The 26,134-nt window shown below is 45.2% G+C and overlaps 2 protein-coding genes across 2 annotated transcripts; both read right to left on the bottom strand.

The window, feature by feature from the left end:
• Positions 1–7,070: 7,070 nt before the first annotated feature.
• Positions 7,071–9,346, bottom strand: LOC132205994 (ferritin, heavy subunit-like). Its single transcript, XM_059640493.1, has 4 exons — positions 9,245–9,346; positions 8,131–8,277; positions 7,432–7,557; positions 7,071–7,217 (listed from the first exon to the last, which is right to left on the bottom strand). The coding sequence occupies exons 1-4, from the start codon at positions 9,344–9,346 to the stop codon at positions 7,071–7,073; spliced, it is 522 nt and encodes a 173-aa protein (XP_059496476.1).
• A 13,836-nt stretch (positions 9,347–23,182) lies between these two features.
• On the bottom strand, positions 23,183–25,578 carry LOC132206540 (ferritin, middle subunit-like). The gene is made up of 4 exons (XM_059640736.1): positions 25,477–25,578; positions 24,215–24,361; positions 23,558–23,683; positions 23,183–23,329 (listed from the first exon to the last, which is right to left on the bottom strand). The coding sequence occupies exons 1-4, from the start codon at positions 25,576–25,578 to the stop codon at positions 23,183–23,185; spliced, it is 522 nt and encodes a 173-aa protein (XP_059496719.1).
• Positions 25,579–26,134: the final 556 nt, after the last annotated feature.

Below are 26,134 nucleotides of genomic sequence, written 5' to 3'. Positions count from 1 at the left end.
ACTGGGGCAGGCATTGAATCAAAGGTTGCAAGAAAGAACAGAAAATGGATTTGATTACCAGATGTTAAAACACAAAAAACCTCCAAGAACCGGAAGCTATGAAAATTACACACTGTACTCAGTTCCATGGTGAACACTCTTTTAATTTGCTCAGAGAACAACTAGTCATTTAGTAGAATGAGGTCACCATGTACAACAGATATAGATATTGACCCCATTCAACGGAGTGGCAGCCTGTCAAACATGTACTCTCCCATGCCATTGTCAGGGGCTCCCAGTCTCTTCAGGTTGGTGATGTGATCTCCCAGCTTCTTGATCATCTTCACTTGCTTATCCAAGTAGTGCCTCTCCATGAAATCACAGCTGGAAGACAAAATTAATCCAACAAGGATCAAAAAATGTCAGTGACCTCCCATGACAGAAGTGACCATCACCTCACTATGGGGGAGGGGCATGCAAGTGATGCCTTCACAAGGTTTTGTTTAAACATCCTGCAGGAGGCAGGTAGAAAAATAATTGGATTCCCCACCCTGGAAGTACACAAACAGATCACTTTCTTCCAGGAAAGGGATAAAACCTCACATGAGGGTCTATGTGGTCAGAGGCAAGTTTGTGCAGATCCAGCAGACTCTGGTTCACATCCTTCTCCATCTGCAGAGCTCTCTGCATCACCTCCAGACCATTGCCCCACTCATCCTGCTCTGGCTTCTGAAGGGAGGGAAGCAGGAACAGAAAGCACAGCTCAGCAGGCAGTTCTATCATTAGTCTACATCTGATCAGTTAGTTATCCCTCATCATTTCCAGGGGTTACATTCAGACAAAAAATTTTACTTGGATACAAAAACCCTCTAGATTTTATGCTGGTCTGAGAATAAAGAAATGTTAACATATCTCACTGTTACTGTGAATTCTGAAAGAAGTCGTATCTAGAATCAGTCGCAATGGAAGTAATCCCTTGCTTTACTGTTTGATGTAGTGACCAGAATGGTCCCAAGGCATTACAAACCTCTTCTGGATGTAGTGAGGTTGGATGCTGCTGCTTTTTGTAGCTGCAAGTTCTCAGCCTTACCTTTTGTTACCTCACCTTGTCCATATAGAGTCACATACAGGGACATGTGCTCACCATCCAGTAGCCTGGATCATCTGAATTGCCTTCTGCTATTGAGTCACAAATGCAAAGTATTTCCCTTTTCCCTAAACAAATCCTGTTTTGGTGAACAACTTGCCCTTGACATAGTATTTGATCAATCCTGAAGCTAAATAGATGGAGATACCAGTCGATTGTAGCTGCTCAAAAAGCTGCAAACAGACAGACATTCTCAGAATCCAACCTTGATGTCCTGCAGGAGGACTCAGCCTCCACGTTTATTCTGGAATGCCATCAGTTTCTCAGCGTGTTCCCGCTCCTCATGGGACTGCTCCTTGAAGAACTCAGCAAAGTGATGGAGGGCAACATCATCCCGGTCAAAGAGAGAGAACTGCAAACAGACAAAATGGGAAGTAAATTTCACTCAATTCAGCTTGGTTTTGCTCACGAAATGGAAGTTAGATGGACAGTAAGAAGACAGGTATTTACATTTATGGTCATCCATAAACTAAACTAGACAGACATTTGTTCAAACATCTAGAAATAAAGATTAAGTAGCACCCGCTACAACCGCTGGTCGGTGACTTGGTGAGACAGTGCACGGTGACGGTCACAGCTGGCAACAGGCATTAGACATCCCTGCACTGCAGGTCAGAAACACTATTACCCAGTGCTGGAAGCCAATCAGGGCATTGTCCAACTGAACAAAGGGGCATGTGCATGTTGACCAAGAGAAGCTGAAATCTGAGCTCCTCACATTACCAACATCACTCATCTGATTTAGCCCCACTGTCCTAACACCTCATCTGCACAGAGACAGTGACTGATTTTTGTTCCAGATAATCCATCTTGGGAGTGGAAAAAGTCTGCTCCTCATAATTAGCAACTAAAAACCATGAAGGAAAGGTCACTGGACCAAAAACAGGAACTGATTTCTCACCACAGATCCTACCAGACCCACTAAGCTTTTCCAGCAGCTCATTTTAGTCTTTTATTTCCAGTAGTTAATCACAGTTAGGATGCTTATTAAAAAAAAGGCTTCATTAAAAGGACAAGATATAAAAAGTTAGATTTGGACTGATGCAGGCTTCCACAAGGATGTAAATGATTTCAAATATAAATGGGCCATTGATATCAACATGGAAGGAGGAGTTGAATTGAGAAGCAGAACCAGGCCATCCCTCAGCACCAAAAATGTGCTCTGCCCAGAATTACAACATACTGGGGACTCCTAGACAAGAGCCAGCTCCAACACAAGACAAGCTTAAAATTGCTACAGAATTAGTATTAAGAGCACTCACAGGATTCATTCCAGGAAGGACAACAGACAAGATATATGGTAGTACTAAATCATTGAGCAAGAAGCCACTTAAAGGCTCAGTACAATCATATCACAGCCCTAACACTGAAATAGACCATTCAAGATCACAAGTCTCACCATGGAGAGGTAAACATAGGAGGAATAAAGCTCCAGGTTGATCTGTTTGTTCACAGCATCCTCACAGTCCTTGTGGTAGGTCTGACACACTTGGGAGGCCATCATCACTAGCCTTGTTCATTAAAACCAAGACCACCCGAGAACTGAGTTGCTCCCCGACAAGCTCTGTATTTATACTCCTGGGGGCCATCCCGCACTGACGCAGAGAAGGGCAGAACTGATGATGACTGGCAATTGAAAAAAGCTTTAACATTTTGTTTCTAAATTAAGGCGGTTGTGACAAACTGCACGAGGAAGTCAATGAAGAAGAGGTGTCAGTTTCTCAGCCTGTTGTGCTGGGATATGAGACAGAAAGGTGGCAAATTGGCTCTGGGTCATAGAAAACTGTGAGAGGATCAGACGGGGCAAGGACAGGAAGGATGTTCCCAATGATGGGGGAGTCCAGGATCAGGGTATCCTGATGTAAGAGGACTGGGTTGGACATTTAAGACTGAGAGGAATACAAACCCAAAATTTACAAAAGTTCCTGGGTGGACATTCAGAGGATTTTTAACGACAGAGGCCATTCAGCCCATCATGTCCGTATCGGCTTCCGAAAGAGCTACCCACCTAGTCCCCCTCTCCAGCCCTACACCCTCTATATTCGTCACTCCCAAGTATATATCCAGCTCTTGTTTTGAAGCCACCTATGGGATCTACCTCCGCCACTCTCCCAGGCATCAGATTCCAAATCCTAACAACCTTCTGAATAGAGAGGTTTGTCCTCATCTCAGAGCTCCCTTACTGACAAATTGTGACCCCTCATCACTGCCGTATCAACTGGTGAAAACAGGATATCCTCCTTTACATGCCAGAATGTTCATTATTTTTGTCACTTCAACGGGGACACCTCTTAATCAACTATGCTTCAAGGAGATTTATCCCAATTTCCTTCATCTTTCCTTGTATCTGAAATCCCTCATTCCTGGTGTCATTCTCGTAAATGCCCTTTGAACTCTGTCGAGGGCTTTAATGTCCTTCCTTAAATACCATGCCCAGAACTGAACACAGTACTGCAAATGTGGTCTAACCCATGATTTGTGGAGGTGTAACATCTATTCCTCGCTTTTATACTCTCCGCATCTATTTGAAAACACACATTTCACAAAAGCCTTCTTCATAGCAGGTTAGTCCCGCTCGGCCACTTTCAGATAATCACATACTTGAAACCCAAAGTCCCTCTGCTCCCGTACTCACCTCAGATTTGTAACATCGAGCCTGTTTTGTCTTTCTATGTTTCTCAACCAAAATGCATTAATCTTTTATGTTATAGAACATAGAACATTACAGCACAGTACAGGCCCTTCGGCCCTGACGTTGTGCCGACCTGTCATACCGATCTGAAGCTCATCTAACCAACACTATTCCACGTACGTCCATATGCTTGTCCAATGACGACTTAAATGTACTTAAAGTTGGTGAATCTACGACCGTTGTAGGCAAAGCGTTCCATACCCTTCCTATTCTCTGAGTAAAGCAACTACCTCTGACATCTGTCCTATATCTTTCACCCCTCAATTTAAAGCTATGCCCCCTCGTGCTCGCCGTTTCCGTCCTAGGGAAAAGGCTCTCCCTATCCAACCTGTCTAACCCTTTGATTATCTTATATGTCTCAATTAAGTCACCTCTCAACCTTCTTCTCTCTAACGAGAACAGCCTCAAGTCCCTCAGCCTTTCCTCGTAAGACTTTCCCTCCATACCAGGCAACATCCTAGTAAACCTCCTCTGCACCCTTTCCAAAACTTCCACATCCTTCTTATAATGCGGTGACCAGAATTGTACGCAATGCTCCAAGTGCGGCCGCACCAGAGTTTTGTACAGCTGCAGCATAACCTCTTGGTTCCGGAACATGATCCCTGGATTCATAAAAGCTAAAACACTGTATGCCTTCTTAACAACCCTGTCAACCTGGGTGGCAACTTTCAAGGATCTGTGTACATGGTCACCGAGATCTCTCTGCTCATCTACACTACCAAGAATCTTACAGTACTTTGCCTTCCGGTTCCTCCTACCAAAGTACAACACCTCACACTTGTCCGCATTAACCTCCGTTTGCCACCTCTCAGCCCAGCTCTGCAACTTATCTACGTCTCTCTGTAACCTACAACATTCTTCGTCACTATCCACATCTCCACCGACCTTCGTGTCGTCTGCAAATTTACTAACCCATCCTTCTACGTTTATAAAAATGACAAACAGCAGTGGACCCAGCACCGACCCTTGCGGTACACCGCGAGTAACCGGTCTCTAGGATGAACATTTCCCATCAACCACCACGCTGTCTTCTTTCAGCAAGCCAATTTCTGATCCAAACTGCTATATCTCCCACAATCCCATTCCTCCGTATTTTGTACAATAGCCTAATCGAAAGCCTTGCCGAAATCCATATACACCACATCAACCGGTTTTCTCTCATCTACCTGTTTGGTCATATGTTGCAATGGGAAAGTGATTGGCAACATCAATATCCTACCGAATAAATATCTAACTGCTCATTCACATATTATCCTTTCCAAAAAGCAGCTGTTTTTTGCTTTATCATGGATGATTTACTTCTACTACTAGGAATGTAATCATATTCCCCACTCTCGGTCCTGGAATGGAATTGAAAAGAAGCAGGATCTCTCTATCTACCCTATCAAATCCATGAATCCACTTGTAAATTTCAAGCACAGACATCCCTTCCACTTCTACACCGAGAGACTTGGGAAAACTATTATCATCGTAGCCAATTAACTTTCTGCCCAGGTTCATTCCAGAAATTCTGTGCATAAGCATCTTTGGATTGAACCTACTGGAACAGTGCACTCCAGATGGGGTTGAACTAGGACTTGACAATTTCACAAAAGAAGGCCCATCCCGAGGTATTGGACCCGGTCTGAGATCAGGCTCACCATGAGAGAATGTGGTGGCTTTCCTTCTTGAATTGCTGTTGCCTATTTGCTGTCGTCAGATCCATAATGTTCCGAGTGAGGGAATTCCAGGATTCTGATCCACCGACCCTGGAGCATGGCGGGTCACGTTTCCAACTCAGGATGGCATGTCGCTTGGTGGAGTAGTTAGAGGGGGTGGTGTTCCCCTGTATGAGATGCTTTTCTCCCATGGCACGTAATTAGGGCTATGGAAAGTATTGTCTCAGGAGCGATGGTGGATTTCTGCAGCTTTTGGGAGGCAGTACACAGTGTACTCTGTGTGTGTCAGTGGTGCAAAGAATGAATCTCGTGGCTGGTGGGAGCGGGAGGCCATCACATTTCTGGAGTGGTGGACTGATCTTCTAATTCTGTGCAACAACTCTCTGGAGTTCTAGAATTAAGAAACTGATGAGTAGCATTAAATTCAGTGTCAAAAATGCATCCTTACTTAGTCTGGCCTGCATATGACACTGCAACCACAGCAAAGCGTGACACTCTGACCTGGCTTTGGCGGGGGGCAATCGGAAATGGATAAATGGTGTCAGCTCAGAGACATCCTCATCCTTTTTATAAAGGAATCTGTCACCCCTGAGCATCAGTAATTCGGCAGCCAGAGTGCTCTGCAGGTGTAGGTACATTCCAGTCAGTCAATCTACATCAGGAGAGCTTATTTCCTTGCTAAGAATAGGAACTGCTGCTTTCTGCCAGTGGCATTTGGGTTCGAGCTTTATTTTCTCCTGGTGTCATGAGCATTTGGCGTCCTTAGACTGCAGAGAAGTGATGAAGTTCTAGCACAGGGGCTCGAAGGTGGGGACTGCTTCATTACGTAATCAGGATCATTGTCTAGAAGCAGAGAGACTGATACACAAGAAAATAAACTTTGCCATTCTCCTACAAACAGCCACTGCCCTCACTCCTTCCACCACCGCAGCAAAAGAGGGAAACCAATTTCCCAGATCTGGACACAATTGCTTATCTAAATGCTAAAGATCAGTGCATCTGAAATGCTGGATGTTCTGCTATATATATTCCTGTTCCAAAAAGAGTGAATGTATGCTCAAATCATTAGATTTGAAGTGCGACAACAAAATTGCTGGAAAGCTTGGGTCCTGGGACTGAACAGTTTTCTCTCCACAGATGCTCCCCAAACTTGCTATTTCCTGCCCCTGCTGATTTACAAAAGAGACCTAAACATTTGCAAGGGCAGTGTCTAACATTGAGACAGGGGGCTGGTTTCACTGAAGATATTGACCAGAAGCTGGTTTGGAATAAAGAAGTCAATACAACACTGCTTACTAGCCAAAAAAACCCAAACTGAACACTTGTGGAATTTCCACTACAAGGATTGCCCACCTAATTCCTACAAACAAGAGAAAAGGAGCAAGCCAGTGGGGCAGGCATTGAATCAAAGGTTAATCAGAACAGAAAAACACTTCATGATCAGGTGTCAAACAGCAATACCAAGAGCCAGAAGCAGCTGTGAAATTATGCAAAGTACTCAGTTGCATGGTGAACACTATTTTAATTTGCTCAGAGCACAACCAAGTTACTAGCATTATGTCACCATGTACAACATACACATTATTGACCCCATTCAGCCGAGTGTGAGCCTGTCAAACAGGTACTCTCCCATGCCATTGTCAGGGGCTCCCAGTCTCTTCAGGTTGGTGATGTGATCTCCCAGCTTCTTGATCATCTTCACTTGCTCATCCAAGTATTGCCTCTCCAGGAAGTCACACAGCTGGAAGAGAAAATTAATCCAGAGGATCAAAAGTGTCTGAAAGTGACCCCCATGACAGATGTGACCATCACAACCAGGTGGAGGTCCACTGAGGTGATGCATTTGTAAGTTTGTTTTAACAGCCTGCAGGAGGCTGGGAGAAGGTAATTGGATTTTTACCCAGAGAGTGCACAAACACACCACTTTCTTCCAAGAAGAAAATTTACAAACTCACATGAGGGTCAGTGTGGCCAGAGGCGAGTTTGTGCAGATCCAGCAGACTCTGGTTCACATCCTTCTCCATCTGCAGAGCTCTCTGCATTGCCTCCAGACCACTGCCCCACTCATCCTGCTCTGGCTTCTGGAGGGAGGGAAGCAGGAACAGAAAGCACAGTTCAGCAGGCAGTTGTATCATCAGTCTACATCTGATCAGTTAGTTATCCCTCATCATTGTAGGGGAGGTACTGCAAACCAACTTTAATTTGAAGACAACAACTAGATTTTGTACTGAGGGAATAACAAATTTTCTAAACACATTCTACTGTTAATGTAGATTCTCAGAATTCACATGTAGAGAATAGGTACCAATGGAAGTAGTTCCTGGCTTCACTATTGTGGTGTTAGAAACATCTTCCAGATTCAGAAAGGCTGGACACTGCTACTTTCCACAGTGCAACAATTTCCTGTCTTAGCTTTTGTTACCTCATTCTGTCTGAAGGAGAGTCATTCACATTGATATCTACTCACTATTCTGGTTCCTCTCAATTGCCCTCATAAGTGCAGAGTATTTCCTTTCAACCTAAAGGAATCCTATTTTGGTGAACACCCTCCCCTTCACACAGTATTTGTTCAAGGCTAAAGCTAAATAGATGGAGATACCAGTCGATTGTAGCTGCTCACAAAAAGCTGCAAACAGAAGGCTTCAGAATCTAACCTTAATGTCCTGCAGGAGGACTCGACCTCCACGTTTATTCTGGAATGCCATCAGTTTCTCAGCGTGTTCCCGTTCCTCATGGGACTGCTCCTTGAAGAACTCAGCAAAGTGATGCAGGGCAACATCATCCCGGTCAAAGTAAGAGAACTGTGGGAAGAGAGGCTAAAAGGAAACTGTCTGAAATTCATGAATGACACTCCTCACTCTGGAACTAACCTGGGCACCATCTGGATTCCACATTTAAGTGGTTAAAAAAACAGACAAAGCAGGAAGTCACCTTCCATGGATGATGAAGGGGAGAGCTGTCTAGAGCCATTAGACATCCCTGCTCTGCAGGTTAGAAACACTATTGTTCAGGAGGTGGAGACCAGTTCGGCCCCTGTCCAACTGAATGAAGGGACATGTGTTCATTAACACAACCAGAAAGCTCAGTCAGCAGTCTCATTATCACTATCACCCACCTGAATAACCGCAGTGTCCTACCACCCACTCCACAGAATTTTAACTGCTTTGTTAGAGAGAGAAAGAAAAAAAAACACGTACATAGTCTGAAAATGTGCCCCTTTCCTCACATTGCATAGCTCAAAGCCACTTCTGAGAAAGGGTCAATGGACCCAGAGCTTGGATTTCTTCCAGCTCTGTAGAGCTTTTCTAGCTATTTTTGTTAGTGTTTAATGTCTAGCAGCAGCTGTTCTTTTAGTTCAGGGAACTTGACATCTTGAGCACAAGACAGTCCGGTGAATAGGGCAAGGTTTTAAAAAAGGAGTATATTTGTGTCAGGAAAAGCTTTTGTTGAGAAAAGGAATACAACCAAAGTTTTACAAAAATTAATTATTGACCAAGACCAGATCATCCCTCCAGAGTTAGATGAAAAAAATCACCAAGGGTTACATTGTCCAGAGACAGCAAGCTGGGCATCCACATCCAGGAGCCAGTTGGACATGAAGACAGTGATCAAGTTTTGAACAGAGAGTCAGTGATAAGACCTGCACTAGATTACAACAGGGGAAGGGCCACAGAAAATAATACATGTTACAGCTAATTCATTAACCCAGCATAAAAACCAAACAGGTCAACACTATCATAGCACAGGCTTCAATTCCACAAAGCTCACCATGGAGAGGTAAACATAGGAGGAATAGAGCTCCAGGTTGATCTGCTTGTTAACAGCATCCTCACAGTCCTGGTGGTAGTTCTGACACACTTGGGAAACCATCTTCACTATTCCTGCTCACAAGCACCAAGAAAACTCTAGAACTAAGTCTCTCTCTCCCACAGGCTCTTGTATTTATAGTCCTGGGACCATCCTGCAGTCACACAGAGAGAGGCAGAACTGATGATGACTGACAGTTGCTGGTGGCCAATCAGGAACCACCCCTGCAAACAGGCACCAATGAGAGAGAGGGGGAGGGTGTGTTAAGCAGAGCTGATCAGAGGTGGAGATGAGAGCCAGGTCTGGATGGTTATTCTGTGATTGGAACAGCAGGAGGCCATTCGGCATCTCAAACCTTCTGCACCACTCAATCAGGTCATGGGTCATTTGGTTCTTTTTTAAAATAAGTCAATTTGGTTTGAGAAAAGTTTTCACATTTTTTTTAATTAAGGTGGTTGTGAGCAACTGCACGAGGGATTCAATGAGGAAGAGGGGCATCAGTTTCTCAGCTTGTTATGCTGGGATTTGGGAAAGAAAGTTGGGAAATTGTCTCTGGATCATAGAAAATTGTAACAGTGTCAGCTGTGGAAAAGACAGGAAGGATGTTCCTGATTATGGGGGAGTTCAGGACCAGGGTTTGCAGTCTAAGGATACATTTAGAACTGAGGTGAGGAGAAATCTCTTCACCTCGGGGGGCGGGGTGGTGGATCCTGTGGAATTCTCTGCCACAGAAAAGGATTGAAGCCAAAACAGGAATTGGGGAGAGCTTTGAGGGCTGGATCAAAAGGGAATGCAGAGAGGGTGAGAATATGGTGCTGAGTTATGGAATCAGCCACAATCACATGGAATGGCAGAGCAGGCTGGAAGGGATGAATGGCCGACTCAACATTTATTTTCTATGATTCCACGTTTGTGCAACTAGCGCAGCCAGGGTCTTGTGGTTAAGGGGTCATGTCCCTAGCTGTGGACCAGGAGGCCTTGGTACAAGTTCCTACCAGATCCAGAGATCTTAAATCATCTCTACAGGCAGATTTAGAAAACAACCAGAACAGGTACAGGCACAAAGGACCGAATGGCCTCCTGCTGTGCCATAACAATTCTCCGATTCTGTGGTGGGTCTGTACCTGAGCAGAATCTCCCTGCCTCCAGCTCCTGCCCGTGGATTGTCACCTCGCAGTGATGGAAAGCCTCGAGTGTTCTGTTGGTTCTCAGAGTGATAAGTGAAGAGGATTTCACCTCCTGGCAGGGCCACCCAGGATGGTACGATCGAGGGGAGGGTCCTGATAAAGTGCAATGCAAAACCAGTCCCCAGCGGCCATCCAGGTGGAAGATAGGTGTGTGCGATCGTTGGCTGTGACAGTGGGTGTTGGTCAGCAGTGGGGGGATCCCCAGTCAACATTTCTTTGCCAGTGGAACTGGGTCTACCTTGTGTAAAGGACCATGTCTCTGCTGGCGTGTAACAGCTTTCCCACATTAAAGGTGCCTTGTACAGGTGGAATTCAAACCCCGTCCCCAAACTCTCAGAATTTCCTGAGTGGAAATTCAGAGCGTTTTTCACAACAGGAGGCCGTTCAGCCCACCGTTCCTGTAATAGCTTCTGAAAGAGCTACCTGATTAGTCTCACTTTCCAGCCCTATCTCTGTCACTCTCTAAATTCGTCACTTCCAACGACATATCCAACTCTTGTTCTGAAACCAACCATGGAATCGACCTCCGTCACTCTCCCAGGCAGCACATTCCAAATCCGAACAACTTTCTGAGCAAAGAGTTTTCTAACCATTTCACTCTGATCTCCCCTACTGACAAACTGTGACCCCTCGTCACTGACAAGTCAACTGCTGAAATCAGAATATCCTGCTTTACTCTGACAAAATTGATCATAGTTTTGATCACGTCAATAAGGTCACCTACAAGGAGATTTCCCCCATTTTCCTTAATCTTTCCGTGTATCTAAAATTCCCCATTCCTGGGGTCATTGTAATAAATCACCTTTGAACACTTTTGAGGTTTTTCACATCCTTCCTTGAATGTCACGCCCAGAACTGAGTACATAATGGAAATGTGGTCTAACCAATGATTTGTAGAGGTGTAACATCAATTCGTTGCTTTTATACTCGATGCCTCAATTTGAAAACACAAGGTTCACAAAAGTGGCTCAATCTCCATTAATAACAGCTTCATCCTGCCTGACCACTTTCAGATAATCACATACTTGAAACTGAAAGTCGCTGAGCTCCTGTACTCACATCAGATTTGTAACATCGAGCCTGTTTTGACTTTGTGTTTCTTCGACAAAAATGCATTACTCACTTTTTTTTGTTGAAATTGGAAAGTGATTGGCAACATCAAACCTTGTGCAGTAAATATCTGTGTGTGCAGATATTGTCCTTTCCACAAAGAAATTGTTTTTGATATTATCCTGGATGATGTAATTCTAATGTGAAGATTGTCATCCCATTCTGCGCACAGTCCGAGATGATCATTGAGAAGAAATGGGTTCTTTCCTCTCTACCCTGTCAAATCCATTAATCCTCTGAAAATTATCAATTGCAGCCATCCCTTAACTTCCGACACAGAGGGACTAGACAAGCCGTTATCATGAATTAACCATCTCTCTGTCCAGGTTACTTCCAGAAATTCCGTGCATAACCATCTTTGGGTCGAACCTGCCAGAACTGTGCACTCCAGCTATGGTTGAACAGGAACTTGACCATTTCACCAAAACCTCTTCATCCAGAGGTATTTGAACCCCTCAGAGATCAGGGCCAACATTAGTTTAGAGAATGTGGTGACTTGCCTTCTTGCATTACTGTTGCCCATTTGGTGTAATCAAACCCATACTGCTGTTCGGGAGGGAACCTGGGAGCGATGTTTCCAACACCAGCTGATCGGTGGTTTGGTGTAGAACGTGGTGTTAGAACATAGAACATAGAACAGTACAGCACAGAACAGGCCCTTCAGCCCACAATGTTGTGCCGACCATTGATCCTCATGGATGCACCCTCAAATTTCTGTGACCATATGCATGTCCAGCAGTCTCTTAAATGACCCCAATGACCTTGCTTCCACAACTGCTGCTGGCAACGCATTCCATGCTCTCACAACTCTCTGCGTAAAGAACCTGCCTCTGACATCCCCTCTATACTTTCCACCAACCAGCTTAAAACTATGACCCCTCGTGCTAGCCATTTCTGCCCTGGGAAATAGTCTGTGGCTATCGACTCTATCTATGCCTCTCATTATCTTGTATACCTCAATTAGGTCCCCTCTCCTCCTCCTTTTCTCCAATGAAAAGAGACCGAGCTCAGTCAACCTCTCTTCGTAAGATAAGCCCTCCAGTCCAGGCAGCATCCTGGTAAACCTCCTCTGAACCCTCTCCAAAGCATCCACATCTTTCCTATCATAGGGCGCCCAGAACTGGACGCAGTATTCCAAGTGCGGTCTAACCAAAGTTTTATAGAGCTGCAACAAGATCTCACGACTCTTAAACTCAATCCCCCTGTTAATGAAAGCCAAAACACCATATGCTTTCTTAACAACCCTGTCCACTTGGGTGGCCATTTTAAGGGATCTATGTATCTGCACACCAAGATCCCTCTGTTCCTCCACGCTGCCAAGAATCCTATCCTTAATCCTGTACTCAGTTTTCAAATTCGACCTTCCAAAATGCATCACCTCGCATTTATCCAGGTTGAACTCCATCTGCCACCTCTCAGCCCATCTCTGCATCCTGTCAATGTCCCGCTGCAGCCTACAACAGCCCTCTACACTGTCAACGACACCTCCGACCTTTGTGTCGTCTGCAAACTTGCTGACCCATCCTTCAATTCCCTCGTCCAAGTCATTAATAAAAATTACAAACAGTAGAGGCCCAAGGACAGAGCCCTGTGGAACCCCACTCACCACTGACTTCCAGGCAGAATATTTTCCTTCTACTACCACTCGCTGTCTTCTGTTGGCCAGCCAATTCTGTATCCAAGCAGCTAAGTTCCCCTGTATCCCATTCCTCCTGACCTTCTGAATGAGCCTTCCATGGGGAACCTTATCAAATGCCTTACTGAAGTCCATATACACCACATCCACAGCTTGACCCTCATCAACCTTACTAGTCACATCCTCAAAAAACTCGATAAGGTTTGTAAGGCATGACCTACCCCTCACAAAGCCGTGTTGACTGTATTTGATCAAGCCATGCTCTTCCAGATGGTCATAAATCTTATCCCTCAGAATCCTTTCTAACACCTTGCAGACGACAGACGTGAGACTTACCGGTCTATAATTGCCGGGGATTTCCCTATTTCCTTTCTTGAAGAGAGGAATTACATTTGCCTCTCTCCAGTCCTCAGGTACGACTCCAGTGGAGAGCGAGGATGCAAAGATCTTCGCAAGTGGCGAAGCAATTGCATTTCTCGCTTCCCAAAGCAGCCGAGGACAAATCTGATCCGGGCCTGGCGACTTGTCAATCTTAATGTTTGACAAAATTTTCAGTACATCAGCTTCCTCTATCTCTATCCATTCCAGCATGCACACCTGCTCTTCAAAAGGTTTCATTCACTACACAGGTCGTTTCTTTCGTAAAGACAGAAGCAAAAAACTCATTTAGGGCTTCCCCTACCTCCTCAGGCTCCACACACAAGTTCCCTATGCTATCCCTGATCGGCCCTACTCTTTCTTTGACCATTCTCTTATTCCTCACGTAAGTGTAAAATGCCTTTGTGTTTTCCCGGATTCCTTCTGCCAAGCCTTTCTCGTGCCCCCTCCTGGCTCTCCTCAGACCATTTTTGAGCTCCTTCCTTGCCTGCATGTAATCCTCTCTAGCTGAACTTGACCCTAGCTTCCTCCACCTTATGTAAGCTACCTTCTTCCTTTTCACTAGAAGCTCCACCGCTCTCGTCATCCAAGGTTCCTTTATCTTACCCCGTCTTGCCTGTCTCAGAGGGACATATTTACTCATCACTCCCAACAACTGTTCCTTAAACCATCTCCACATGTCTATAGTTCCCTTACCATGGAACAACTGCTCCCAGTCCATGCTTCCTAACTCGTGTCTAATCGCATCATAGTTTCCTCTTCCCCAATTAAATATCCTCCCATTCTGCCTAATCCTCTCCTTCTCCATAGCTATGTAGAATGAGAGAGTGTTATGGTCACTATCACCAAAATGCTCTCCCACCACAAGATCTGATACCTGCCCCGGCTCGTTTCCGAGCACCAAGTCTAGAATGGCCTCTCCCCTCGTCGGCCTGTCAACGTACTGCGTTAGGAAACCCTCCTGAACACACCTTACAAAAACAGCTCCATTCAAATCCTTCTGCTCGAAGGAGGTTCCAATCAATATTAGGAAAGTTAAAGTCACCCATTACAACAACCCTACTGCGTGCACACTTTTCCAAAATCTGTCGACCTATGCTTTCTACAATCTCCCTGCTGCTATTGGGGGGCCTGTAGTAAACCCCTAACGAGGTGACTACTCCCTTGCTGTTCCTAATTTCCACCCATACTGACTCAGTAGGCAGATCTTCCTCGACAATGGAAGCTTCTGTAGCTGTGATACCCTCTCTGATTAGTAGTGCTACACCCCCTCCTCTTTTTCCCCCCTCCCTATTCTTTTTAAATGTTCTAAACCCTGGAATATCCAGCAACCATTCCAGCCCATGAGAAACCCATGTCTCTGTTATGGCCACAACATCATAGCACCAGGTACTGATCCATGCTCTAAGTTCATCACTTTTATTCCTGATACTCCTTGCATTAAAGCAAACACACTTTAACCGATCCCTTGGTTCCTTCCCAGGAAAATCCTTCCCACTAGCTGGTCTACCTCTTGCTACTGCCTCACCTGCATCAACGCTCACCTCTGGTATACAGCTCAGGTTCCCACCCCCCTGCCATACTAGTTTAAACCCTCTCGAACTACTCGAGCAAACCTTCCACCCAGGACATTGGTCCCCTTCCAGTTCAGATGCAACCCGTCCTTCTTGTACAGGTCCCACCTTCCCCAGAAGGCATCCCAATTATCAACATATCTGAAACCCTCCCTCCTACACCAGCTGCGTAGCCACGTGTTCAGCTGCGCCCGCTCCCTGTTCCTCACCTCGCTATCTCGTGGCACCGGTAGTAAACCAGAGAACACTACTCTGTTCGTCCTGCTCTGCAGCTTCCATCCTAACTCCCTGAAATCACTTTTTATATCCTCAAACCTATTTCTGGCTATATCATTTGTGCCAATATGTAACACGATTTCTGGCTGTTCACCCTCCCCTTTCAGAACTTTATACACCCGATCGGAGACGTCCCGGACCCTGGCACCAGGGAGGCAACATACCTTCCGGGAATCCCGATCTTGCCCACAAAATCTCCTGTCGATTCCCCTAACTATCGAGTCCCCTACCACGAGTACTTTTCTATTCTGCCCCCTTCCCTTCTTTGCCACAGTGTCAGGCTCAGTGCCAGAGAACTGACTACTATGGCTTTCCTCTGGTAGGTCAACCCCCCCAGCAGTATCCAAAACGGTATACTTATTGCTGAGGGGAATGCCCACAGGGGATCTCTGCACTGTCTGTCTGTCCCCTTTCCTCCCCCTAACTGTAACCCATCTATCCTCGTCCTGAGCCTTAGGAGTGACCAACTCCCGATAACTCCTCTCAATTACCCCCTCTGCCTCCCGAATGATCCGTAGTTCATCCAGCTCCAGCTCCATTTCCCTAACACGGTTTTCAAGGAGCTGTAGCTGGGTGCACTTCCCGCAGATGTAGCCAGCGGAGACGTGTGCCACATCTCCCAACTGCCACATTTTGCAGGAGGAGCAAGCAACTGCCCTAGCATCCATACCCCACTTATCTGAACACCCACTCAGTACTAAAGCAGAAAGCTCACTTCAAGTAATAATAACAAATTAATAACAAACTTATGTTCAATAGAGAAAGTTTAGAATGAACCTTACCTTATTAACTAGGTTAGAGGAGGAGGGCGGGTGGGTGACACTACAGTTGTAGAGTCTCGGGTTTAGCTGCCTTGCTGATATATATGGTCACTGCTTTCCTTCCCGGCTGCCCCTCTGGTCCTCGTCACTTCCTCTGATGCTCCCGCTCCTTCTCTGAAAGAGCAAAAAAAAACACCGCTGCCCGCTACCGGTAAGTAATTTTAAAAATAAACTGCTTTACCTTAGCTGCAGTCTTCCGGGTCCGTCTTGCCTCCGCTGCTGCTCGCACTCAAAAAGTTCCCACATATCATCTGCCCTTGTCCGATGGAAAGTAGTTACGGTTTTAAGAAGTTGTCTGAGGAGCTTTGGTGGATTCCTACAGCATTTGGTAGATGGTATATATTGCAGTCTCTGCGTATGTCAGTGGTGGAAGGATAGACGAAAGTGGCTGCTCGTTTGCTGGAGGCTGTCAACATTCTGGAGTGTTAGACTGACACCTGTAATCCTGATACTGTCTGACTTGACAGAATTTCATGCACATCATTCTCTTTCCAGAAGAGATGGTCCAAACAAGCCTCTTCTGGTTCACTAATGTCCTTGTTCGTAAGAAACTGCCATCCTTACCTGATCGGGCCTTTGCGTAACGCCACAGGCAGAGCAAAGGGGTTTAATTTGAATTACTCATGGGCTGGGTGGGTAATCAGAGATGGATAATAAATGCTGCCTGTCAGTGATAGCCTGATCCTGTTAAAGCACTTACACAAACCAGTCACATTGTAATTCAGGGCTGATTGATAGTGATTAGGCCACCACAGTGCACTGTTTGGAGTCACAGGTCAGCCAGATCAGCTCTCCTGCTGAAGATTAATAAACGTAAAAATTGGAACTGCCGATTCTGCACATGGTATTTGTATTTTAGCTTGATTTTCCACCAGGCATCCTCAGTATTTGTCACCTCTTCGTTGCAGGGTAATAATAGAAATTATCACACAGGGAACGAGGTGGGCACCGCTTCATTCGCATGGCCGTTCCTAGACGTTAGCATTCTAAGAGAAGGTAGATTTTTCCTTCTCCTACATGTATAAAGGAAATACTGAAGAAACTAATTCCCTAGCTCTGGGAACAATGACATGAGCAATTGCTTATGTCAAAGAAAAAAAGAGACTGTGGAAAAGCATTGTATCTTAGTCTTGTAAGGAGGAATTTTACAAACTACTAAAATCACTAACATCTAGGCATGAGAACAAATTGCTGGAAAACACCTCACTGTCAGGCAACAAAGTCAATCAAGAGATGATTGAGTGTCTCATGTCCAGGTTCTGTTCAACCCTTCTCCCTACCAATGCTGCCCAACCTGAGATTTCCCAGCAGGTTGTGTTCCTGGTTTCCAGAATCTCCTTATTTAAAAGAGATGCAAACACATGGCCAAGGGCAGTGCATTAGATCAGTGCCTACCCTTTAGGCAAAGGAATGATTTCAGTCAGTGTATTGATTAGAAGCTGGTCCTGCAAACTTGTCCCTGTGAGTACATGTCAGTAATGCTGATTTATCTGTCAACAACCTTACCAGTTATGGAATTTCCAATTAAAGGATTGCCCACTCAATCCCCAGATACAGCAGAATCAAACACTGATCAAGGTACTGGGGCAGGCATTGAATCAAAAGCTTGTCACAAAGAACAAAGGATTGATGATCAGACATTAAAACACAAAAAGCTCCAAGAACCAGAAGCTATGAAAATTACACACTGTGCTCAGTTCCATGGTGAACACTATTTTAATTTGCTCAGAGCACAACTAGTCATTTAGTAGAATGAGGTCACCTTGTACAACAGATATAGATATTGACCCCATTCAGCTGAGTGTGAGCCTGTCAAACAGGTACTCTCCCATGCCATTGTCAGGGGCTCCCAGTCTCTTCAGGTTGGTGATGTGATCTCCCAGCTTCTTGATCATCTTCACTTGCTCATCCAGGTAGTGCCTCTCCAGGAAGTCACACAGCTGGAAGACAAAGAGGGGAACTGGTTAAATCTGACCAAATGCAGCTTGGGAGACCGAGCAGTGAAGTGATGTCATGGAGATTGCCAAATACTTTCGAAAGTGCTCAGTTTTAGAAACAGGAGGATGTTGGTATAACCCAAGAAAACCCTCCACAATGTCAAATGAGATCTTGTGGCTAACAAAAAGGACCAAGTGTCTGATCACTGTTTTTATTCAGAAACCCAGATTTAAATACACCACACTCACATGAGGGTCTGTGTTGCCAGAGGCCAGTTTGTGCAGATCCAGCAGACTCTGGTTCACAACCTTCTCCATCTGCAGAGCTCTCTGCATTGCCTCCAGACCATTGCCCCACTCATCCTGCTCTGGCTTCTGGAGGGAGGGAAGCAGGAACAGAAAGCACAGCTCAGCAGGCAGTTGTATCATTAGTCTACATCTGATCAGTTAGTTATCCCGCATCATTGTAGGGGAGGTACTACAGGCCAACTTGACCTTGGTAAAACACATGCTGTATTTGGTACTGTTCTTGAAGGGGACATTTCTAAACAGATCCTGCTATGCTGTGATTAGAGTGATATCAAGGCATCAGAAACATCTGCTAGATGTATAAAGGCTTCATACTGATGCTATCCGCACCTGAAAGATTTCTGTTTTCCCTTTTGACACCTCATGTTGTCCAAAGCAGCGTTAGACACCGATATGTGCTCACCATCCAGAATACTGGATTATCACAATTGCCAACTGGTGTTCAATCACAAGTGCAAAAGTGTTTCCTTTTAGTGAAGGGAATCGTATTGTGGTGAGCAACCCCCCCATTCATACAGTATTTGCTCAGTCCTGAAGCTAAACAGATTGAGCGAGCCACAATTGAGTGGTATTTCACGAAAAGCTGCAAACAGAAGGCTTCAGAATCTAACCTTGATGTCCTGCAGGAGGATTCGGCCCCCACGTTTATTCTGGAAAGCCATCAGGTTCTCAGTGTGTTCCCGCTCCTCATGGGACTGCTCCTTGAAGAACTCAGCAAAGTGACGCAGGGCAACATCATCCCGGTCAAAGTAAGAGAACCGTGGGGAAGAGAAAGGCAGGAAAGGGAAACATATCTGATGTTAATCAATGGCACTCCTCAATCAGAAACTAACCTGGTCACTATCTTGACTCCACATTTAAGAACAAAGAAAATCACAGCACAGGAACAGGCCCTTCGGCCCTCCAAGCCTGCACCGATCGAGATCCTGTGTAAGTCTGTCATCTCTTTTCTAGGGTCAGTATCCCTTTGCTCCCTGCCCATCCATGTACCTGTCCTGATACATCTTAAAAAGACACTTGCGTGACTTCGTCTACCACCTCCACAGGCAAAGTGTGCCAGGCACCCTCCAACCTCTGCGTAAAGAGCTTGCCACACATCCACATGATAAATTGCCCGTAGCGTTCAGAAGTGTGGGGGGTTTTGGTGGGATGCTTCAAGGGCCAGTGTGGACATTTTTGGCTAAAAGGGCCTGTTTCCACACTGTAGGCAATCTAACCAAATCCCCTCTAAACTTTGCTCTTATTTTGAACTCATGACTCCGAGTCATTGAATCCCCGACTCTGGGAAAAAGCTTCTTGCTATTCACCTTGTCTATAGTTCTCATGATTTTGTTGACCTCAGTCAGGTTCCCCCCCGACCCCATCACCCTTCTAATGAAAATAATCTTAAATGCATTCATCTTTTATGTTATAGAACAGAGAACATGACAGCACAGTACAGGCCCTTCGGCCCTTGACGTTGTGCCGACCTGTCATACCGATCTGAAGCTCATCTAACCTACACTATTCCATGTACGTCCATATGCTTGTCCAATGACAACTTAAACGTACTTAACGTTGGTGAATCTCCTACCGTTGCAGGCAAAACGTTCCACACCCTTGCTATTCTCTGAGTAAAGAAACTACCTCTGACATCTGTCGTATATCTTTCACCCCTCAATTTAAAGCTATGCCCCTCGTGCTCGCTGTCTCCGTCTTGGGAAAAAGGCTCTCCCTATCCAACCTGTCTAACCCTTTGATTATCTTAGATGTCTCAATTAAGTCACCTCTCAACCTTCTTTTCTCTAACGAAAACAGCCTCAAGTCCCTCAGCCTTTGCTCGTAAGACTTTCCCTCCATACCAGGCAACATCCCAGTAAACCTCCTCTGCACCCTTTCCAAAACTTCCACATCCTTCTTATAATGCGGTGACCAGAACTGTACGCAATGCTACAAGTGCGGCCGCACAAGAGTTTTGTACAGCTGCAGCATAACCTCTTGGTTCCGGAACACGATCCCTGTATTCATAAAAGCTAAAACACTGTATGCCTTCTTAACAACCCTGTCAACCTGGGTGGCAACTTTCAAGGATCTGTGTACATGGTCACCGAGATCTCGCTGCTCATCTACACTACCAAGAATCTTACAGTACTTTGCCTTCCGGTTCCTCCTACCAAAGTGCATCACCTCACACTTGTCGGCATTAACCTCCATTTGCCACCTCTCAGCCCAGCTCTGCAACTTATCCACGTCTCTCTGTAACCTACAACATTCTTCGTCACTACCCACATCTCCACCGACCTTAGTGTCATCTGCAAATTTACTAACCCATCCTTCTACGTTTATAAAAATGACAAACAGCAGTGGACCCAACACGGACCCTTGCGGTACACCGCGAGTAACCGGTCTCCAGGATGAACATTTCCCATCAACCACCACCCTGTCTTCTTTCAGCAAGCCAATTTCTGATCCAAACTGCTATATCTCCCACAATCCCATTCCTCCGCATTTTGTACAATAGCCTACTGTGGGGAGCCTAATCGAACGCCTTGCCGAAATGCATATACACCACATCAACCGGTTTACTCTCATCTACCTGTTTGGTCATATGTTCCAATGGGAAAGTGATTGGCAACATCAACATCTTACCGAATAAATATCTAACTGCTCATTCACATATTATCCTTTCCAAAAAGCAGCTGTTTTTTGCTTTATCATGGATGATTTACTTCTACTGCTAGGAATGTAATCATATTCCCCCCTCTCAGTCCTGGATGTGAATTGAAAAGAAGCAGGATCTCTCTATCTACCCTGTCAAATCCATGAATCCACTTGTAAATTCCAAGCACAGACATCCCGTCCACTTCTACATCGAGGGACTTGGGAAAACGATTATCATCGTAGCCAATTAACTTTCTGCCCAGGTTCATTCCAGAAATTCTGTGCATAAGCATCTTTGGATTGAACCTACTAGAACCATGCACTCGAGATGGAGTTGAGCTAGAACTTGACAATTTCACAAAAGGCGGCCCAGCCAGAGGTATTTGACCCGCTCGGAGATCACACCCACCATGAGAGAATGGGGTGGCTTTCCTTCTTTAATTGCTGTAGTCAGATCCACAATGTTCCTAGTGAGGGAATTCCAGGATTCTGATCCACCGACACTGGAGAATGGGGTGTTGTGTTTCCAACTCAGGATGGCAGGTAGCTTGATGGAGAACTTAGAGGGGGTGGTTTTCCCCTGTATCAGATGCCTTTCTCCCATGGCAAGTAATTAGGGCTTTGGAAAGTATTCTCAGGAGCTTTGGTGGATTTCTCCAGCTTTTGGGAGGCGGTACACAGTGTACTCCGTGTGTGTCAGTGGTGCAAAGAATGCATCTAGTGGCTGCTAGAGCCATCAAGTTTCTGGAGTGGTGGAATGATCTCCTAATTCTGTGCGACAACTCTCTGGAGTTCTAGAATTAAGAAGCTGATGAGGAGCATTATATTCAGTGTCAAAAACCCATCCTTACCTGGCCTGCGTATGACGCTGCAACCACAGCCACGTGTGTGACTCTGACCTGGCCTTGGGGACAATGAGCAATGGATAAATAAATGGTGTCAGCTCAGAGACATCCTCATCCTTTAAATAAAGGAAACTGTCACCCCTGAGCACCAGTAATTAGGCAGCCATAGCACATTGCAGGTGGAGGTACATGCCGGTCAGCGTAGATCAGGAGAGCTTATTTCCTTGCTAAGCACACAAACTGCTGCTTTCTGCTAGTGGCATTTGCATTCTAGCTTTATTTTTACTAGGTGTCCTGAGCCTTTGGCATCTCTACATTGCAGAGCAATGATAGAAGTTCTACCACAGGGGCTCCAAGGTGGGCACTGCTGCATTACATAATGAGGATCATTGTCTAGAAGCAGAAAGACTGATACACGAGAAAACAAATTTTGCCATTCTCCTACAATCAGGCAGTGCCCTTACTCCTTCCCCCACTGCAGCAAAAGAGAGTAAACTATTTCCCAGCTCTGGAAACAATTGCTTATCTAAAGTGCTAAAGATCAGTGCATCTTAGATGCTGGATGTTCCACTATATATTCCTGTTCAAAAGAGTGAAAGTATGCTCAAATTGCTAGATTTGAAGTGCGACAAAAAAATTGCTGGAAAGCCTCACAGGTCTGGCAACATCTGTCACGAGATGTGACTGTATCTTGGGTCCTGGGACTGAGAACAGTTCTCTCCACAGATGCTCCCCAAACCTGCTATTTCCTGCCCCTGCTTATTTACAAAAGAGACTTGAACATTGCCAAGGGCAGTGTCTAACATTGAGACAGGGGGCTGGTTTCACTGAAGATATTGACTAGAAGCTGGTTTGGAATAAAAAAGTCAATACAACACTGCTTACTAGCCAAAAACCCAAATTGAACACTTGTGGAATTTCCACTGCAAGGATTGCCCACCTAATTCCTACAAACAAGTGAAGAGAAAAGGAGCAGACGACTGGGGCAGGCATTGAATCAAAGGTTAATCAGAACAGAAAAGGAATTAATGATCAGGTGTCAAACAGCAATACCAAGAGCCAGAAGCAGCTGTGAAATTATACAAAGTACTCAGTTCCATGGTGAACACTATTTTAATTTGCTCAGAGCACAACCAAGTTACTAGCATTATGTCACCATGTACAACAGACACATTATTGACCTCACTCAGCTGAGTGTGAGCCTGTCAAACAGGTACTCTCCCATGCCATTGGCAGGGGCTCCCAGTCTCTTCAGGTTGGTGATGTGATCTCCCAGCTTCTTGATCATCTTCACTTGCTCATCCAAGTAGTGCCTCTCCAGGAAGTCACACAGCTGGAAGACAAAATTAATCCAGAGGATCAAAAAGGTGTCTGAAAGTGACTTCCCATGACAGACGCGACCATCACCACCATGTGGAGGTCCACTTAGGTGATGCCTTTGAAAGGTTTTACCAGCCGGTAGGAGGCTGGGAGAAGGTAATTGGATTTTTAAACCAAGAGAGAGTGCACAAACACATCACTTTCTTCCAAGGAAGAGAGAGAATACAGTTTACAAACTCACATGAGGGTCCATGTGGCCAGAGGCCAGTTTGTGCAGATCCAGCAGACTCTGGTTCACATCCTTCTCCATCTGCAGAGCTCTCTGCATTGCCTCCAGACCATTGCCCCACTCATCCTGCTCTGGCTTCTGGAGGGAGGGAAGTGGGAACAGAAAGCAGAGTTCAGCAGGCAGTTGTATCATTAGTCTACATCGGTTAGTTATCCCTCATCATTGTAGGAGGTACTACAAACAAACTTGAATTTGTTCAAGACAACTAGATTTTGTACTGAGGGAATAAGAAATTTTCTAAACACATTCTACTGTTCATGTCGATTCTCAATTCACATGCAGAGAATAGGCTTCACGATTGTGGTGTTAGAAACATCTTCCAGATTCAGAAAGGCTGGACACTGCTACTTTCCACACTGCAACAATTTCCTGTCTCAGCTTTTGTTCCCTCAGTCTGTCTAAAGGAGAGTCATTCACATTGATATCTACTCACTATTCTGGTGAGTCTCAATTGATGATTATTTCCTGTCACCTAAAGGAAGCCTATTTTGCAGAACAGCCTCCCCTTCATACAGTATTTGATCAATGCTAAAGCTAAATAGAGGGAGATACCAGTCGATTGTAGCTGCTCACAAAGAGCTACACAAACAGAAGGCTTCAGAATCCAACCTTAATGTCCTGCAGGAGGACTCGACCTCCACGTTTATTCTGGAATGCCATCAGTTTCTCAGCGTGTTCCCGTTCCTCATGGGACTGCTCCTTGAAGAACTCAGCAAAGTGATGCAGGGCAACATCATCCCGGTCAAAGTAAGAGAACTGTGGAGGGAGGGAGGGAGGGAGAGAGGTTAAAAGGAAACTGTCTGAAATTCGTGAATGACACTCCTCACTCAGGAAATAACCTGGGCACCATCTTGATTCCACATTTAAGTGGTAAAAAAACAGACAAAGCAGGAAGTCACCTTCCATGGATTATAACCCAAACAACAGATACTAAAGCAGCCTTTGTGCAGATATTTCACCAGCTTTCTGGAAATCAAGGACAAAAAGCAAATGCAATCCCTGGCCTGTGTGAGCGAGAAAGAGAGACAGTACATGTGGCATGGTGCCTGATGAAGTGGAGAGCTATCTATAGACATTAGACATCCCTGCTCTGCAGGTTAGAAACACTATTGTTCAGGAGGTGGAGACCAGTTAGGCCCCTGTCCAACTGAATGAAGGGACATGTGTTCGTGAACACAGCCAGAAAGCTCAGTCAGCAGCCTCATTATCACCATCACCCACCTGAATAACCCCAGTGTCCTACCATCCACTCCACAGAATTCTAACTGCTTTGTTAGGGAGAAAAAAAAAATCACATACATAGTGTGAAAATGTGCCTCTTTCGTCACATTGCATAGCTCAAGGCCACTTGAGAAAGGGTCAGTGGACCCAGAGCTTGGATTTCAACCAGATGTTTAGAGCTTTTCTGTTGGTGTTTAGTGTCCAGCAGCTGCTGTTCTTTTTGTTCAGGGAACTTTACATCTTGAGCACAAGACAGTCTGGTGAATGGGGCAAGGTTTTAAACAAAAAGGAGTATATTTGTGTCAGGAAAAGTTTCCACCAGGGAAGGCTTTTGTTGAGAAAAGGAATGCAACCAATTTTAAAATTTAGTTATTGACAAAGACCACATCATCCCTCCAGAGTTAGATGAAAAATCACCAAGGGTTACATTGTCCAGAGACAGCAAGCTGGGCGTCCACATCCAGGAGCCAGTTGGACATGAAGACAATGGTCAGGTTTTGAACAGAGAGTCAGTGTTAAGGCCTACACTAGATTGCAACAGGGGAAGGGCCACAGAAAATAATACATGTTACAGCTAATTCATTAACCCAGCGTAAAAACCAAACAGGTCAACACTATCATAGCACAGGCTTCAATTCCACAAAGCTCACCATGGAGAGGTAAACATAGGAGGAATAGAGCTCCAGGTTGATCTGCTTGTTAACAGCATCCTCACAGTCCTTGTGGTAGTTCTGACACACTTGGGAAACCATCTTCACTATTCCTGCTCACAAGCACCAAGAAAACTCTAGAACTAAGTCTCTCTCTCCCACAGGCTCTTGTATTTATAGTCCTGGGACCATCCTGCAGTCACACAGAGAGAGGCAGAACTGATGATGACTGACAGTTGCTGGTGGCCAATCAGGTACCACCCCTGCATACAGGCACCAATGAGAGAGAGGGGGAGGGTGTGTTAAGCAGAGCTGATCAGAGGTGGAGATGAGAGCCAGGTCTGGATGGTTATTCTGTGATTGGAACAGCAGGAGGCCATTCGGCATCTCAAACCTTCTGCAGCACTCAATCAGGTCATAGATCATTTGGTTCTTTTCTAAAAGAAGTCAATTTGGTTTCAAAAAAGTTACACATTTTTTAAAAATTAAGGTGGTTGTGACCAAATGCACGAGGGATTCAATGAGGAAGAGGGGCATCCGTTTCTCAGCTTGTTGTGCTGGGATTTGGGAAAGAAGGGTGGGAAATTGTCTCTGGGTCATAGAAAAATTATAACAGTGTCTGCTGTGGAAAAGACAGGAAGGATGTTCCTGATTATGG

This window comes from Stegostoma tigrinum, chromosome 38 (assembly GCF_030684315.1).
Source record: "Stegostoma tigrinum isolate sSteTig4 chromosome 38, sSteTig4.hap1, whole genome shotgun sequence".
Taxonomy (NCBI): domain Eukaryota; kingdom Metazoa; phylum Chordata; class Chondrichthyes; order Orectolobiformes; family Stegostomatidae; genus Stegostoma; species Stegostoma tigrinum.
This window is presented reverse-complemented; position numbering and strand designations above follow the sequence as displayed.

Bases quoted from the DNA above. Each gene is read 5' to 3' on its own strand.
- LOC132205994 (XM_059640493.1), bottom strand. From the start codon at position 9,346: ATGGTTTCCCAAGTGTGTCAGAACTACCACCAGGACTGTGAGGATGCT. The intron at 7,558-8,130 runs GTTAGATTCTGA...CCCTCCCTCCAG, and splicing joins TCCTCCTGCAGGACATTAAG to AAGCCAGAGCAGGATGAGTG. The intron at 7,218-7,431 runs GTGAGTTTGTAA...TTTCTCTTCCAG, and splicing joins CTGGCCACACTGACCCTCAT to CTGTGTGACTTCCTGGAGAG.
- LOC132206540 (XM_059640736.1), bottom strand. From the start codon at position 25,578: ATGGTTTCCCAAGTGTGTCAGAACTACCACAAGGACTGTGAGGATGCT. The intron at 23,684-24,214 runs GTTGGATTCTGA...CCCTCCCTCCAG, and splicing joins TCCTCCTGCAGGACATTAAG to AAGCCAGAGCAGGATGAGTG. The intron at 23,330-23,557 runs GTGAGTTTGTAA...TTTGTCTTCCAG, and splicing joins CTGGCCACATGGACCCTCAT to CTGTGTGACTTCCTGGAGAG.